This window comes from Lutra lutra, chromosome 15 (assembly GCF_902655055.1).
Source record: "Lutra lutra chromosome 15, mLutLut1.2, whole genome shotgun sequence".
NCBI classification, from domain to species: Eukaryota; Metazoa; Chordata; class Mammalia; order Carnivora; family Mustelidae; genus Lutra; species Lutra lutra.
In genome coordinates this window covers 7,555,963-7,569,835 of record NC_062292.1, presented here as the reverse complement: position 1 = coordinate 7,569,835, position 13,873 = coordinate 7,555,963, and the positions used below count along the sequence as shown (strand labels likewise).

At 40.4% G+C, this 13,873-nt stretch overlaps 1 protein-coding gene across 4 annotated transcripts in view; it reads right to left on the bottom strand.

The window, feature by feature from the left end:
* Positions 1 to 387: 387 nt before the first annotated feature.
* The window catches only part of EXO1 (exonuclease 1), a 36,396-nt gene continuing 22,910 nt past the window's right edge, over positions 388 to 13,873 (bottom strand). For all 4 annotated transcript variants that reach the window (XM_047705246.1, XM_047705241.1, XM_047705242.1 and 1 more), the window contains 4 exons: positions 9,344 to 9,902; positions 6,393 to 6,494; positions 3,189 to 3,382; positions 388 to 1,123 (listed from right to left, as the gene is read on the bottom strand). In XM_047705246.1, coding sequence (XP_047561202.1) covers positions 982 to 1,123; positions 3,189 to 3,382; positions 6,393 to 6,494; positions 9,344 to 9,902 — 997 coding nt within the window. In that variant the 3' untranslated portion in view covers positions 388 to 981. The remainder of the gene's footprint in view (positions 1,124 to 3,188; positions 3,383 to 6,392; positions 6,495 to 9,343; positions 9,903 to 13,873) is intronic.

The window sequence follows — 13,873 nt, the reverse complement described above, 5'->3', positions numbered from 1 at the left end:
GTCTTTTTCAGAGTGGCTTTTAATTCTTTTACAACTTTTATGCTGTTTCTTATAACTTAGGTTTTTTGTTCCATTCTGATTCTTTATCCAAGAGTCCTCTATTGTCTTATTTAAAAATTAAAATTCTCCGGATCCCTTTACTTTATCCTCTGTATCTCAGGTCACGCCTTTGTGTCCTGCCAGATCCATCCTTCCTTACCTCCCAATTTCCCCCAATATTCACTTGCACGGCTGGTTCTCTTTCCAGGTACCCGCCTATGTCTTTGCAGAGTGTACAGATCACAGACCCTGACGCTTTAGGATCCTACATCAACACGTAAGATTCTAGTTAAGGGATTTTCAGTCCACACTTCAAAAAAGACATAGTAGAAAAACAAGGCTATTTTGAAGTTTAAGAATATTAACAATATAAGTAGTTCTTTTCACAGGATATTGAAAGCAGTTTTCCTTCACTGTCAATACATAACCCAAGCAAACCTTCAGGGGTAACAGAGCACCGTCCCAGGTGGGCAATGATCTTTAACCCTTCCAGCTACCCCTCCCATGCCAGCAACTTTATTTTCAGTTCAACGCTGAAAGAGACAGGAAAGGCAGGGGGTAAAATTTAAAGCTTGAGAAATACAGTGATACCCTCCAGGATAAAAATGATTACAGAATTGTGGGCTTTTCATTTATCATCCTTACACGTGACAACATGACAGAAATCTTAAGAGCAGATTTTTATAAAGTCCAGAGGACTTGCCCAGAACATCAAAACTTCCCCAAACCATCAAAAATAAAATGATTTCTCTACTTAGCTTCTTACGAAAATATAAAAAGCTAGACAAAAGAAATAATTACATAGTTAATATATAAAATGTACTCTATTTAAAAAATGGCATATGTCTAAGAATTAATCTTTCAGTCTGGTAATCGCTGATTCCCAAACAGCACTTCAAATTGATATTCTCTTGCAGGCAACAGCCTCCCAGCTGCCTCCATTTATTGGAATATTGCTCTCTGAACACGCAGGCATTCAGATTTGTTAAATATATCCTCTTCTGTTTCTGGAGTTAGCTGGATGTTATCTTTGACTGGCGACAGGGGATCTGGCTTCTTACAAGAAGGAAGCTTTTCAGAATCTCTGCAAAATATAATAAAAGGAATTGGTATTTTTAGGGTACTAATTACTAGAGAATAATCTACCTAGACTGAAGAAAGGTATATGGAGAGCATAAGACCTTTCAGTTTGTCTTAATTTAATATATGACACATTCAGGGTCTCCTCTGAGTATCACTATAAAATTTGAGTTTTGCTTCTTAGTTCCCCTTCCTGCTCCCTAAATCACCTTTCATGGTAGGTGCAAGGCCACTACTAAATGTGTTCTGGCTAGGCAGAATGATTCCAGTAAAGAAACTTAAGTTCCTTTCTCCTTCACACCCTTCTCAAGTCTGGCTAAGCATGAACCTAAGTGAAACACAGGGAAGGTTTAAGCCCTATCTTTTACTCCTCCCTCTTCCAACTTATTTTTTGCCTTGAAAGGAACTTAAGTCTATAAAAATTCATCCTGTTATGAAGAGAACATAGGTAATTCTATCTCCAGTCAACAAAAATCCAAGTAAGTCTTATTTTCTAAAAGGCATTTAGGAATACAATTTCTCTTTAGTAGCAGCTCTCAAAGTGTGGCCCACAGGCCGTTAAAAACTCCCAAGACCCCCTTTCAGGGAGTTTACAAGATTAAAACTATTTCATAATAACATTTAGACTTTATCTGCCTTTTCCACTGTGCCGACACGTGTACTGATGATCCGAAAGCAAAACTGAATCAAAGCGAAAAGCAAAACTGAATCAAAGCGACTGGCACTCGGCATGAATCAGGACACCAGCCCCAAACCACACGAGAAATACTGGCAGCAGCTGTGTTCCCCAGTTCCAGGTACGTGCAGTCCCACTAAGAACGAGGAGGGTGATGGGTAGTGGGGGGGCTCGTGTTGTGATGAGCACTGGGTGTTACCCGTAACTAACGAAGCTCTGAGCGCTACATCAAACAGTGGCTAACCGAACATACAAAGAAAAAAAGTTCTTGATGAAGTAGTAAAAATCATTAATTTTAAACCTCAACCTTCTTGACTTCTTAGTACTGTATGACTAAATGGGAAACACAACATGAGGCACTCAAAAAAAAACCCCCACAACAAAAAACCGTGGTTATTCGAAGTTAGGTATCCGGCAAAGGGCTTTGTTCTCTAAAATGAACAAAGAGGGCGCCTGGGTGGCTCAGTAGGTGGAGTCTGCCTTTGGCTCAGGTCATGATCTCAGGGTTCTGAGATTGAGCCTTGCATCAGGCTCCCTGCCCAGCAGGCAGTTTGCTTCTCCCTCTGCCCCTTCTGCCATGCACATGCTCTCGCTCTCTCTCAAATAAAATAAAATAAAATAAAATAAAATAAAATAAATAAATAAATAAATAAATGTGCCCAGCACTTATCTACAAAGTGTTTCTGCTCATACCATCTCATCTGATTGTGGCAACATTTCTATTAGGTAAGGTTTAATCCCACCACCCATGTAACCTTCCCTTCCTCTATTCTTAGCATATTTATTTGCTCTATGGAGAAGAAAGGGAGAATAAATTATAAGTTGTAGCTACTCTGAGACTAATTTTACAATTTAACAGAAGGAAGTGCTGTGTGGCTCAAGGAAGGCAGATATACAGAGGGTCAGCTATTTTAAAACAGTGTCTGCCCCATACATTAGAAATCTGGCACGATCATCATATATGCTCAGTGATTTCCCCCATTTCAGAAGTGATGATTCAGGGAAAAAAATTGCTTTAAATCAAGAAATATGATACAGCATTATCTTCCCACCCTCACATCTAAAACAACTTTATTCTCATTACAATCCTGAGACCCTCAAAAGGAAGGCAGGCAAGACACTTAGGCCAGAAAAAGTCACTTAACTTTAGAACCCAAAGACAGATCAAGGACTGAGGATTTTTAGTTTGCCATCTTTTCACTAAATGAAGGCATAGGCAATGAAGTTAAATATACTTAAAAAGAGTCAGCTAAAGAGAATATAGGAAAATAATTCTCTTAGGGTAAGAGAAATCATAATCGACTCCTATGAAAACAGAAAGAATTGAGAAAAATGGAAAGAAATTACAAAAAAACAATAATTTATCCTTAGAACAAGTAACAAGGAAACTCACTTTTTAAATCCAAAATTTTTCCAGAGCTCATTGATTTTTATCTGTAATCCCGGCCTGTTCTCTGCGTTATGATGATTTCTCTTCTGGACGCTGGATGTTTTCTTGCTGAGCCCACTGGCTCGGGCAGGAACCAGAGGCTTGATCTTGGTTGTAGAAAGACTGTCCATAGAACTAGATTTATACAGCCCAGGAACCTGAAGAGTAAATGCCCCTTTTAATACTGTTCTGTTCAAGGAAGGACCTTTAGTTAATTTCGAATTACTCTCTCCACATTAAAATAGAAAAATAACCAATAAGCAATATATAAAATTTTTTTTCACTTAATATGTGTTGATTCTACTTAATAATGTATCTTGGATAATTCTCCTTTTCACATGTAGAAGTAAATTTTTTTTGAGGAGGTTGTTCAAACAGATGTCTATCGACATCACGCTTCCTCTACCCCAGGGTTGATTTTTCTCCTGTGGGAAATATGGAGCCCTCAATGTTTTGTTGTTGTTCTTTAGGATAGTAAGAGTGAGGCATATACGACAAGGCTTTCAAATTGATGAAGTTCCCGGGTGAGGGATAAAGAACAGGAACAGCCACACATGAAAGATGCCATCTTGACTTAGGGTATTGGTGAGGGGGAAAAGGAGTGAGCGAGAAATAATACAGAGACAGAAGCATTAGAATTCGGATAGGTACAGACGTGTTTTTCTTTACCCCCTGCAGAAGAAGGATCGAGCTGGCAGTCATAGAGAAAAAGGACCTTAAGATTCTGAAACTAAATGACAAAGAGAATAATATAATCTTAGGTAGCAGATGAAAATAAAAAATGTTCTGAGAAGAACTGGTTTGAGGTATAACAACAACAACAAAGGTGAATTTCATTTTAGATATTAAAGATGGATATTAGGGGGACGCCTGGGTGGCTCAGTTGGTTAAGCAGCTGCCTTCAGCTCAGGTCATGATCCCAGCGTCCTGGGATCGAGTCCCACATCGGGCTCCTTGCTCATCAGGGAGCCTGTTTCTCCCTCTGCCTCTGCCTGCCATTCTGTCTGCCTGTGCTTGCTCTCTCTCCCTCTCTCTCTCTGACAAATAAATAAATAAAATCTTAAAAAAAAAAAAAAAAAAAAAAGATGGATATTAGGGAGCATGACGGAAGGTCCATCTGGGGAGTTTTCACCAAAACAGAAGTGACAGTTAAAACCCTGACAAAAACTTCTGAGAACAAGAATAATAATAATGGTAATAATAATGAAATGACAGTTTAAGGTCTAGACATAACTTCTTTTGGGAAAGTATGTTCTACATATCCAGTCCTGTCACTGCAAGTAATTCTGGTATCTTTCCCGACTTCTTATTATGATTATATAAACATACACAGTGCGCATGAGCACACGAGTACTGTGAATACTTAAGCAAAAACACCGCACCATACATACTGCTTCCTGTTCTGCCTCTTTACTTAGAAAAAATATGGATACCTTTCCAAGGCAGTGTAGGTCTGAAAAGGCCTTTATACTCAAAGATTTATTTATTTATTTTTTTATTTTATTTTATTTTTTTTTTTTTTAAGATTTTATTTATTTATTTGATAGAGAGACAGTGAGAGAGAGCATGAGCGAGGAGAAGGTCAGAGAGAGAAGCAGACTCCCCGTGGAGCCAGGAGTCCGATGCGGGACTCGATCCCGGGACTCCAGGATCATGACCTGAGCCGAAGGCAGTTGTCCAACCAACTGAGCCACCCAGGCGTCCCTATTTTATTTTTTTTAAAGATTTTATTTATTTATTTGACAGAGAGAAATCACGAGTAGGCAGAGAGGCAAGCAGAGAGTGAGGAGGAAGCAGGCTCCCCGCTGAGCGGAAAGCCCGATGTGGGGCTTGAACCCAGGACCTGGGATCATGACCTGAGCCGAAGGCAGCGGCTTAACCTACTGAGCCACCCAGGCGCCCCTATACTCAAAGATTTAAAAAAGAGTCTTATATTTACATATTCTACACCTAAATCTTTAATATATTTAGGATTTATATTTTTGTAGCATGAGGTGGAGACCTCTTTTCAAATTTTAAAAAAGTTCTTATGCTATTAGAAAAATAATCTGTTCACTATGAAAAAGTAGAAGAAAACAAAGAAAAAAATTCACCTGTATTCCCACCACCCAAGAGCTAAAACCAATTATGTATCTAATAATTCGTTCCCTTATTTTTAGATATTTAGGGTGTTCGCAATTTTCCACTACTGTAACCAATGCAGGATTAAGTATTCATGTACTTAAACTCTCATTATTTCCTTAGACTCGAGTTCTAGAATGCACTGACTGGGTTGAATTATTTAAACCTGTTCAAATTGCTTTTCTGAAATGGCAGAGCAATTTATACACAATTAATTTGAGAATATTTTCTCACTCTACACTCATAAAAATGAGTACACTTAAAATTAAGAATATTTTGTGAAAATCTGAGAGGTAAGAAATTATATTTCATTATTTTAATTTGCATTAACTGACTAGTTATGAGGGCCACACACGCTTTTATATATTCATCAACCATTTGTACTTGGTCTTTTGTACTGTTTATATCCCTTGTGAATTTTTGAGTTAGAAATGAGCATTTTCATATTAACGGGCAAGAACATTTAATATAACACATAAAATATGCTTTAACTTGTGAGCTTTCACTATGCAGTCAATGGAAATATTTATATATTTTTTGATTAAAAAAACAACAAAAACCTGGCTTATTGGATATACAGTTTCTAAAAAGTCTTTTGGCAACAACATATATCAAAGCTTTAAATCGTATGGACCAGTAATACCAGTCCATGGAATTCATCCCTATGAAACCATCAAAAATGGTACGCAAATCCTCAGCCACAAGATCTTGGATGCAGTAGTGTCGGCTACAGTAGAACATGTTAGAGTAAATGACAAACGTACGGAAATTTGCTAAATTCATACAATGGCATATTGCCCAGTCATTAGAAGTAATCTGCGGAAGCACATGGGAAAAAGATTTTTATCCTGCAAGAGAAGATAAGGGTTTCACAACTTTACCACCTACAATCAGGCATAAACATGGCCCTAACAGGATTGAAAGTAGACGTTACTCCTGTAAATAAAAATGCAGGCATTTTAGTTTTTAATTTTGTTGATATTTCTCAGTTTCTGGTAATAAACACACACTGCTTCTGAGTTAGAAAAAATTAAGTATTTGTTTTACCTTGTTTCCTAGAAGTGTGTCTTTTTTCAAAAGCTGAGATAAACGTAGCTTGGATTTCGGATTACCTTGATTATCGAGTGACTTCATACTGCAGTCAGATTCCTAGATTCCCCCAGATTAAAAAAAAAATTAGATTTTGACTGTGGATTCTTTATGACAACAAACCCATATTCAACAAAACGTGAAACAAGTAAAACAAGAGAATCAGTATAAATAAAAATGCAATTTCTCAGAAAAATATAAAACATTAAGTACATGAGGGGCGCCTGGGTGGCTCAATGGGTTAAGCCTCTGCCTTCAGCTCAGGTCATGATCTCAGGATCCTGGGATCGAGCCCCTAGTCAGGCTCTCTGCTCAGCAGGGAGCCTGCTTCCCCCTCTCTCTGTCTGCCTCTCTGCCTACTTGTGATCTCCCTCTCTCTCTCTCTCTGGCAAGTAAATAAATAAATAAATAATCTTTTAAAAAACCAAAACATGAAGTAGATGAAAATAAAACGAATCTAAGTGGAAATGGTGTTTGCCAGCTTACCTCAAGTTTCCTGTAGCTAAAGCAAGATGCTTTTAGCTTTTTAGGAAATTGTATAAAATAAACACTCTGTTTAAATTTGAAAGCTTTCCTAACCCTTTCAGGAGCCTCTCCAAATGCTGACTCAAGGAAGATAAATCTCCTACTGTACTGTTATTGGTTTACCCAAGCCTGGTTGATAGTTTTTATAAATTACTAGTGACAAAAAGTTGAGCCAGTGTGGTCACATCTTTTAATTGTGTAACGTGTTCAACATTAAAGAAAAAAAAGGGGGGGGGGATCTGCTTTGAGGAAGCAGAGTAATACTGTGCCAAATGTAGTTACTTTTCCCAGTGACCTTGAGATCTCACCTCTGGCTATCCCATCATGTAGAGCTTTTCTACAGATAGAATAATCTGGCTTCCCACAAAAGTCACATAAAAAAGGACAATGAAGGAAGATTCAGAAGACTTTACATTCTATATTCAAGAGGATTTTTAAAAAAAATTATCTTGGGATTCTTTGCAGTATTATACACTTAAAAATAACTCCAAAGTGAAAAATACTTCATTAACTGGCTTGTAACCTTAGGAAACTCATTCCTTGCTCATACCTAACAGTTGTGGTGATTCTGGGATAAATCATTTCTTTTTCTTTCTTCTTTTTAAGTGTAGTCTACATGTTAGTTTAGGGTGTTAAATTTCTTAAAATAAAGGTCATGAGTAAGGTCCTAAGATTAATTCACCTCAAATAGGGTCAATGGACTCAATACACACAGAATCTATGGTTGTTGCTTTTCATAGTCAACTACCAACGGAAGGCTCCACTAGAGAAATATTTTCTTCAGAGCCGTCTAGTAAAAACTATTGTTAAAAATGAAGCCCAATAGTATTGTGGCTTTCTGAAAGATTTTCTGACTCAGAGAAAGATTTTATAATTTTATGTTACCTGTTAATGTTATCCTAACAGTTTACTACATCTAGTGGCGAGAGAGAAAAAATGGTTATCCAGAAGTAAGAAACGTGGAAGCCCAGCCTGTAGCCTGTGAGCTGGGAAGGTTTCTCGGCAAAACACGGTGAAAAGCTTACGAAGTGAAGAAGAGGGGAGAAAAGGAATAAGAACAAACGGAAAGAGCTCAGCAGAGCTGAGAATATTCTCGTAAACAGCTGGGGATGTTTTTAGGAAAGACGTTCAAGACACGGCCGCTGTGGGGGCACGCATGGATGTGAAGCACAAAATGAAAATGATGGTATTAAAATGGGGGCTTATACGAAAAAGAAACAGGGGCTTCTAAACCAGTACGGCTGAACTGAAGCCGAAGCGAGGGAAAGGAGAAAGAAAAGCCCACGTCTCAAAAGCCACCCCGACTCTTCCAAACTCAAACATCACATGGAATAGATTTTGGATTCCATAATATTAACTGATTTCTGCTTTCCCCAAGTGGAAACAATTGGTTTTAAGTTAGCTTTTTTTCTTCAGTTTGAGTCCAATACAACTCACGTCTCCTTTGGGAACTTGAATAAAATATTCTCCTTTTGATAAACACAAGCTATCCTCATTTATTAGCTACTCGTTCCTGTTCAGGATTCTCAAAACTCTGTCAAGTAGCCACTGTGGCTGTGACCATAGCCGGTGAGGAACGAAGGAAGTATGGTACACTGCTAAGTCTGAGGGGACTCAGATGAAAGGGAAACTATCATTTTAAAACAGAACATCACTGGGGCTTATGAGCGGTACTTACTTCAAGTTTTGATTTAGGTCAGACTAAAGGATGTATTTTTTTTTTTTAAAGATTTTATTTATTTATTTGACAGACAGAGATCACAAGTAGGCAGAGAGGCAGGCAGAGAGAGAGGAGGAAGCAGGCTCCCCGTGGAGCAAAGAGCACAATGCGGGGCTCGATCCCAGGACCCTGAGATCATGACCTGAGCTGAAGGCAGAGGCTTTAACCCACTGAGCCACCCAGGCGCCCCTAAAAGATATTTTTTAAATAAGAAAAAAACGTGCAAGAATAAGAGTACATGAAAACACATCTCTAATACTCAAGCTTCAGATGAACCCCAGCACATTAGGTAGGCCATTTCCTTATAAGGTTTCAAATGTTATCTGAATGTGAGAGTATATTAAGGAATTAAATACCAGATTTATTATAGTGTGTCATTCTGCTTACGTCTTAACTGCACACAGCTTGAGATAACCTATCGATGGAGCACACAGTGACTCCAGAAATACAGGGTGAGAGTAAACGTGCAAGAGTTTAAAATATGAACATCCAGAGAAGGCCCTGAGATGAACAGAATGTGAACTTTCTACCAGCAAGATCTAGAATAAAAAATTCAGACAGCCAATTATTTCTAAAACAGGCAACACTTCACCAATGATCTGATCAACACCCTACTTTCTCTTGCACACGGCTTTGAAAGCGAAGGCTTTATAATGTGACTTACCTCTGAGTCCGAATCCTTACCAGAAGGCTGAGAAAGTTTTGACGCATTTACACCACGTGGCGAGAATTCTGCGCTTTCCCGAGACCGCGGAGAGCACCCCGAGGGCCGTAAGGGAAGGGCTTCATCACCTGACCCATCGCACTGTAACTGCGACCCAGGGGACACTTCCCTCTGGCCAGGCGGAGCGGTGGGGGGATCGGTCCTCCTCCGGAACCGCTGCAACGCTGCGCTTGGAGAGGGGCTTGGAGTTCGTGAAAAGTCCCCAAGACTTCCAGACCAACTGAAACAATTTCTGAGTGTCCCCAGAGTGGGTGGTGAAATGGTCCTGGTGAACCTGCTGGTCTCAGGAGACCGAGACTCCCTGTCAGTCGTCCCAGCTCCGCTGTCTGCCGTCGGACCACCTGAGCTAAGGGCTCCGTCCGACCCAGCCAGGGCCCGGCCATCCACACGCTCTGACTCGCTTCCTGCCTCCTCCTCCGGGACGGCGCTTTCCTGCAGGCACTCGCTGCTTGCTTCCACGGATGCACAGTCGACGGAATCCGGAGAACTGCAAAAAAACCTACCAGAAAAAAACAACAGAAAGAACCTATAAATATTCTAGAGCTTTCTCACAAAGGTGATTAAGGTTCAGAAAATGAAAAATGGCCTAGATTCTTTAAGAAAAATCTCATAAACATAATTTGGGACGCCTGGGTGGCTCAGTTGGTTAAGCAGCTGCCTTCAGCTCGGGTCATGATCCCAGCGTCCTGGGATCAAGTCCCACATCGGGCTCCTTGCTCGGTGGGGAGCCTGCTTCTCCCTCTGCCTCTGCCTAACACTCTGTCTGCTGTGCTCGATCTCTCTCTCTGACAAATAAATAAAATCTTAAAAAAAAAAAAAATCTCATAAACACAATTTCATAAATAAAGACAAAACAGATCTTGAAAGCTTAAATTTCGGTTATACCAACATTCACACATTTAGGAACTTATTTACACAATGAATTTGTAGATAGGATTTCCTAAAAGCAGTCATCTCTACATATGTGTACTTGGAACTTGCATATTTCTTCTATATCTAATTGTCACATAGGTCTTTCCCCTCGAACCTTTATTTAATAAACTCCCGGACAGACTAGCAGCTCCCCGAGGACAGGTACCATCCACAGCATCTACACTAGTGGCTAACACATGGCTGACAGTCAAATATTTGAAGAGTTACAGAAATATGCAATGGAGGGGAACAATTTACAACTACTGTCTCTTACTTTGTAAAAGCAAAATGAAATTAGCTACTTATTATTTATCTTAGCTTATTTCCTAGTAGCAAATCATCTGGGAACTTGTAGTGGTACAACTCTACCAGCTTTTAAAATAAATACTCTATAAATTTACACTAGTGTAAATACGGAGTTATGACTTTCACATCTATCATACAATTCTGGATTAATAAGAGGTATTACTTAGTGTGGCAGCTTTAAAAAATCACTTATAAACATTCCAATATAAAAGAAAGAACAATATCATTATGGAGAAGATGTACTTGGAGAATTCTGAGGTTAAAAAGGAAATTCTCAGGGGTGCCTGGGTGGCTCAGTCAGTTAAGCGACTGCCTTCGGCTCAGGTCATGATCCCACGGTTCTGGGATTGAGACTTGCATTGGCTCCTTGCTCAGAAGGGAGCCTGCTTCTCCCTCTGCCTGCCGCTCCCCATTTGTTCTCAGCACCCCCTCTCTGACAAATAAAATCTTAAAAAAAAAAAAAAAAAAGGAAATTCCTAGAGTATATGATCAGATAAATATGAAACCTAAAGAGAATTTACCTCCTTATAAGCATTAGTTCAAATCCAAAATGATAAACAATATTTACTACATGCTGGAGAGAAAAAAATCCTCTCCATCCTTTATCAAATCCCCAGCTGAGGTGTGGGTACAAGCCAGGAAGGAAGCGGGCCATGGCTAGTCACATTAAGCACAAAACAGAAGCTTCCAGGTCTGAGCACATAATTCATTTTTAAGTAAATCAGAATCTCTGTGATATCCAAACAGTCTTCCAGATAGGATTTCATGGGTAAGAGAAGTTATAGTGACAGGGTCCAATGTTATAAAATTACTCAGCTAGAAATTTTAGAATTAAAACCCAGAACCGCTCCCACATCATGGCTACTTCTTCCCAATTAGCCTACAGTGTTGCTTAATGGATATTTCTATTTCTAGGTCTCAAAAGATAAAACGGCATGGTTCTAGGATAAGTATCTATTTCCTAAAGAAGAGTTAAAGCAGAATTCCAAAAATGCAGATGGGATGGAGACAACCTTTGGCATATTTAATAGCTCCTGTTGCATTACATTAATGTGGCAGGTAATATTAAATGTAAATCACATTACAGAGTGGGTGATGATAAATTCTCCCATATATATATTAGGGACGGGGCACTGTGTCAGGTGCTTGATATGTTTCTGCTGGTCTCCAGAAGAGCCTCCAGTATCTGATCGTTCATATTTTATAAAGAAGCTCAGGGTAATTCACACCCCTCAACTAATTCAGTGACACACTGAGAATTCACATCCAGGCCAATGAGACTGTTTGCTCCTTTTGATCCAGCTCGCTGAGGAAGACTAGGAAACTCTCTGTCGCCGGTACTAACTATACCCCCCGGGAAAGTGGTTTAATCTCGCAGAGCCTTAAGGTCATAACCCAAAATAGAGACAATAATAGTGACCCTGAATATCTTATAATTTTGCCATGAGGAATAAGAAAGTATATTAAACAACTTCATAAATTAGCTAAAAAACTAATTTAATCTGGGGCGCCTGGGTGGCTCAGTGGGTTAAGCCGCTGCCTTCGGCTCAGGTCATGATCTCAGGGTCCTGGGATCGAGTCCCACATCGGGCTCTCTGCTCAGCAGGGAGCCTGCTTCCCTTCCTCTCTCTCTCTGCCTGCCTCTCTGCCTACTTGTGATCTCTGTCAAATAAATAAATAAAATCTTTAAAAAAAAAAAAAAGAAAACTAATTTAATCATATCTAATCATATCTAGTTACTAGATGTTGCTATACCACCAGGTCAGAAACTTCTACATCAGGGGGCGCCTGGATGGCTCAGTCATTAAGCAGCTGCCTTTGGCTCAGGTCATGATCCCAGGATCCTGAGATTGAGGCCGGCATTGGGCTCCCTGCTCAGCAGGAAGCCTGTTTCTCCCTCCCACTCCCCCTACTAGTGTTCCCTCTCTTGCTGTCTCTGTCAATTAAATAAATAAAAATCTTTGGGGCGCCTGGGTGGCTCAGTCGTTGGGCATCTGCCTTCGGCTCAGGTCATGATCCCAGAATCCTGGGATCGAGCCCCACATCAGGCTCCCTGCTCGGCAGGAGGCCTGCTTTCCCTCTCCTAGTCCCCGCTGCTTGTGTACCCTCTGTCACTGTGTCTTTCTGTCAAATAAATAAAATCTTTAAAATAAATAAATAAAAATCTTAAAAAATAAATAAACACTCTATATCAAAGACTTACAATTATTATATCACAGGAAACTGATGGAGAAAAAAATGCATTTCTCCAAGGATCTCTTCCAATTTATCAGTGACACATCTACCTAAACTATAGAGAGTGGACACAAGCCGCTTTGCATGGATATCCCAGAGTAAGCTTGTGTGGTGACCAGGCTAGTCATGTGGACATAAGCGAACATGGCCCTCATCAGTTGTCCTCAGAGAATAGCTGGACATCGAGGGATAGAAAAGGGAAATTTTACTTTCATCCACATGGAAAAATGAAATGCAAGTTCCAGGGATTTCTGCAAGTGAGGAGAGCCAACTTTCCAGAATGCAGTAGCTGGCACGTTTCAAGCCGCCTTCTCCATCACTGCAGCCTCCTTTCTCAACATTCCGCTGGTAATAAGCACCTTCAACGAGAGGGACTAGAAAAGGCCGAATCAGAATGATCATTTAACCGGGATGGGAGGAGGGTCTGAAACGCCACCTACAGTGAGGTTCAGGGATGACCGACGGTTGATTCCTTCGCAACCCCCTCCCACAGTCAGTTAGCCTGGCCGCAGCCTGGTTGGAGAACACATCCATTCTCGGTCTTTCAGAGGAGTTCGGGGCTGATCAGCTTTCTCTAATGGCCACTAGGTCGGGCCCGAATAACTTCTGACACTGCCACTTCCTGCTGCTCGGTGTGGTTCCCATCCCGGCCACAGAGTAAGAGCTATTCCCTGCGTGTTTACCAGCCGTCAGGTACTGTTTTAGGCACATTTATGTAGAGTCAAAATGTAATCCTTTCGATGGCCCTGAGGTTGTCCTAACTGTTGGCCCCATTTTTCAAAAAGAGGAAACTGAAGCACCCGGAAATTAACCTGCCTTTGTCAAACATCTCATGAGTGAACAGGACAGGACTCAAATCCAGGTGGTCCAACCCCAGGGTCCCAACTCCTGAGCCCTGCATTACACCGACTCTGAAATCTCATCGCCACTCACGGGGACTACAGAACAGCCAAACCGATCTTCCTGCTCCCCTTTAGGCCTTGTAGAAGCCATCCTTCATGGCACACTTGGAACGGT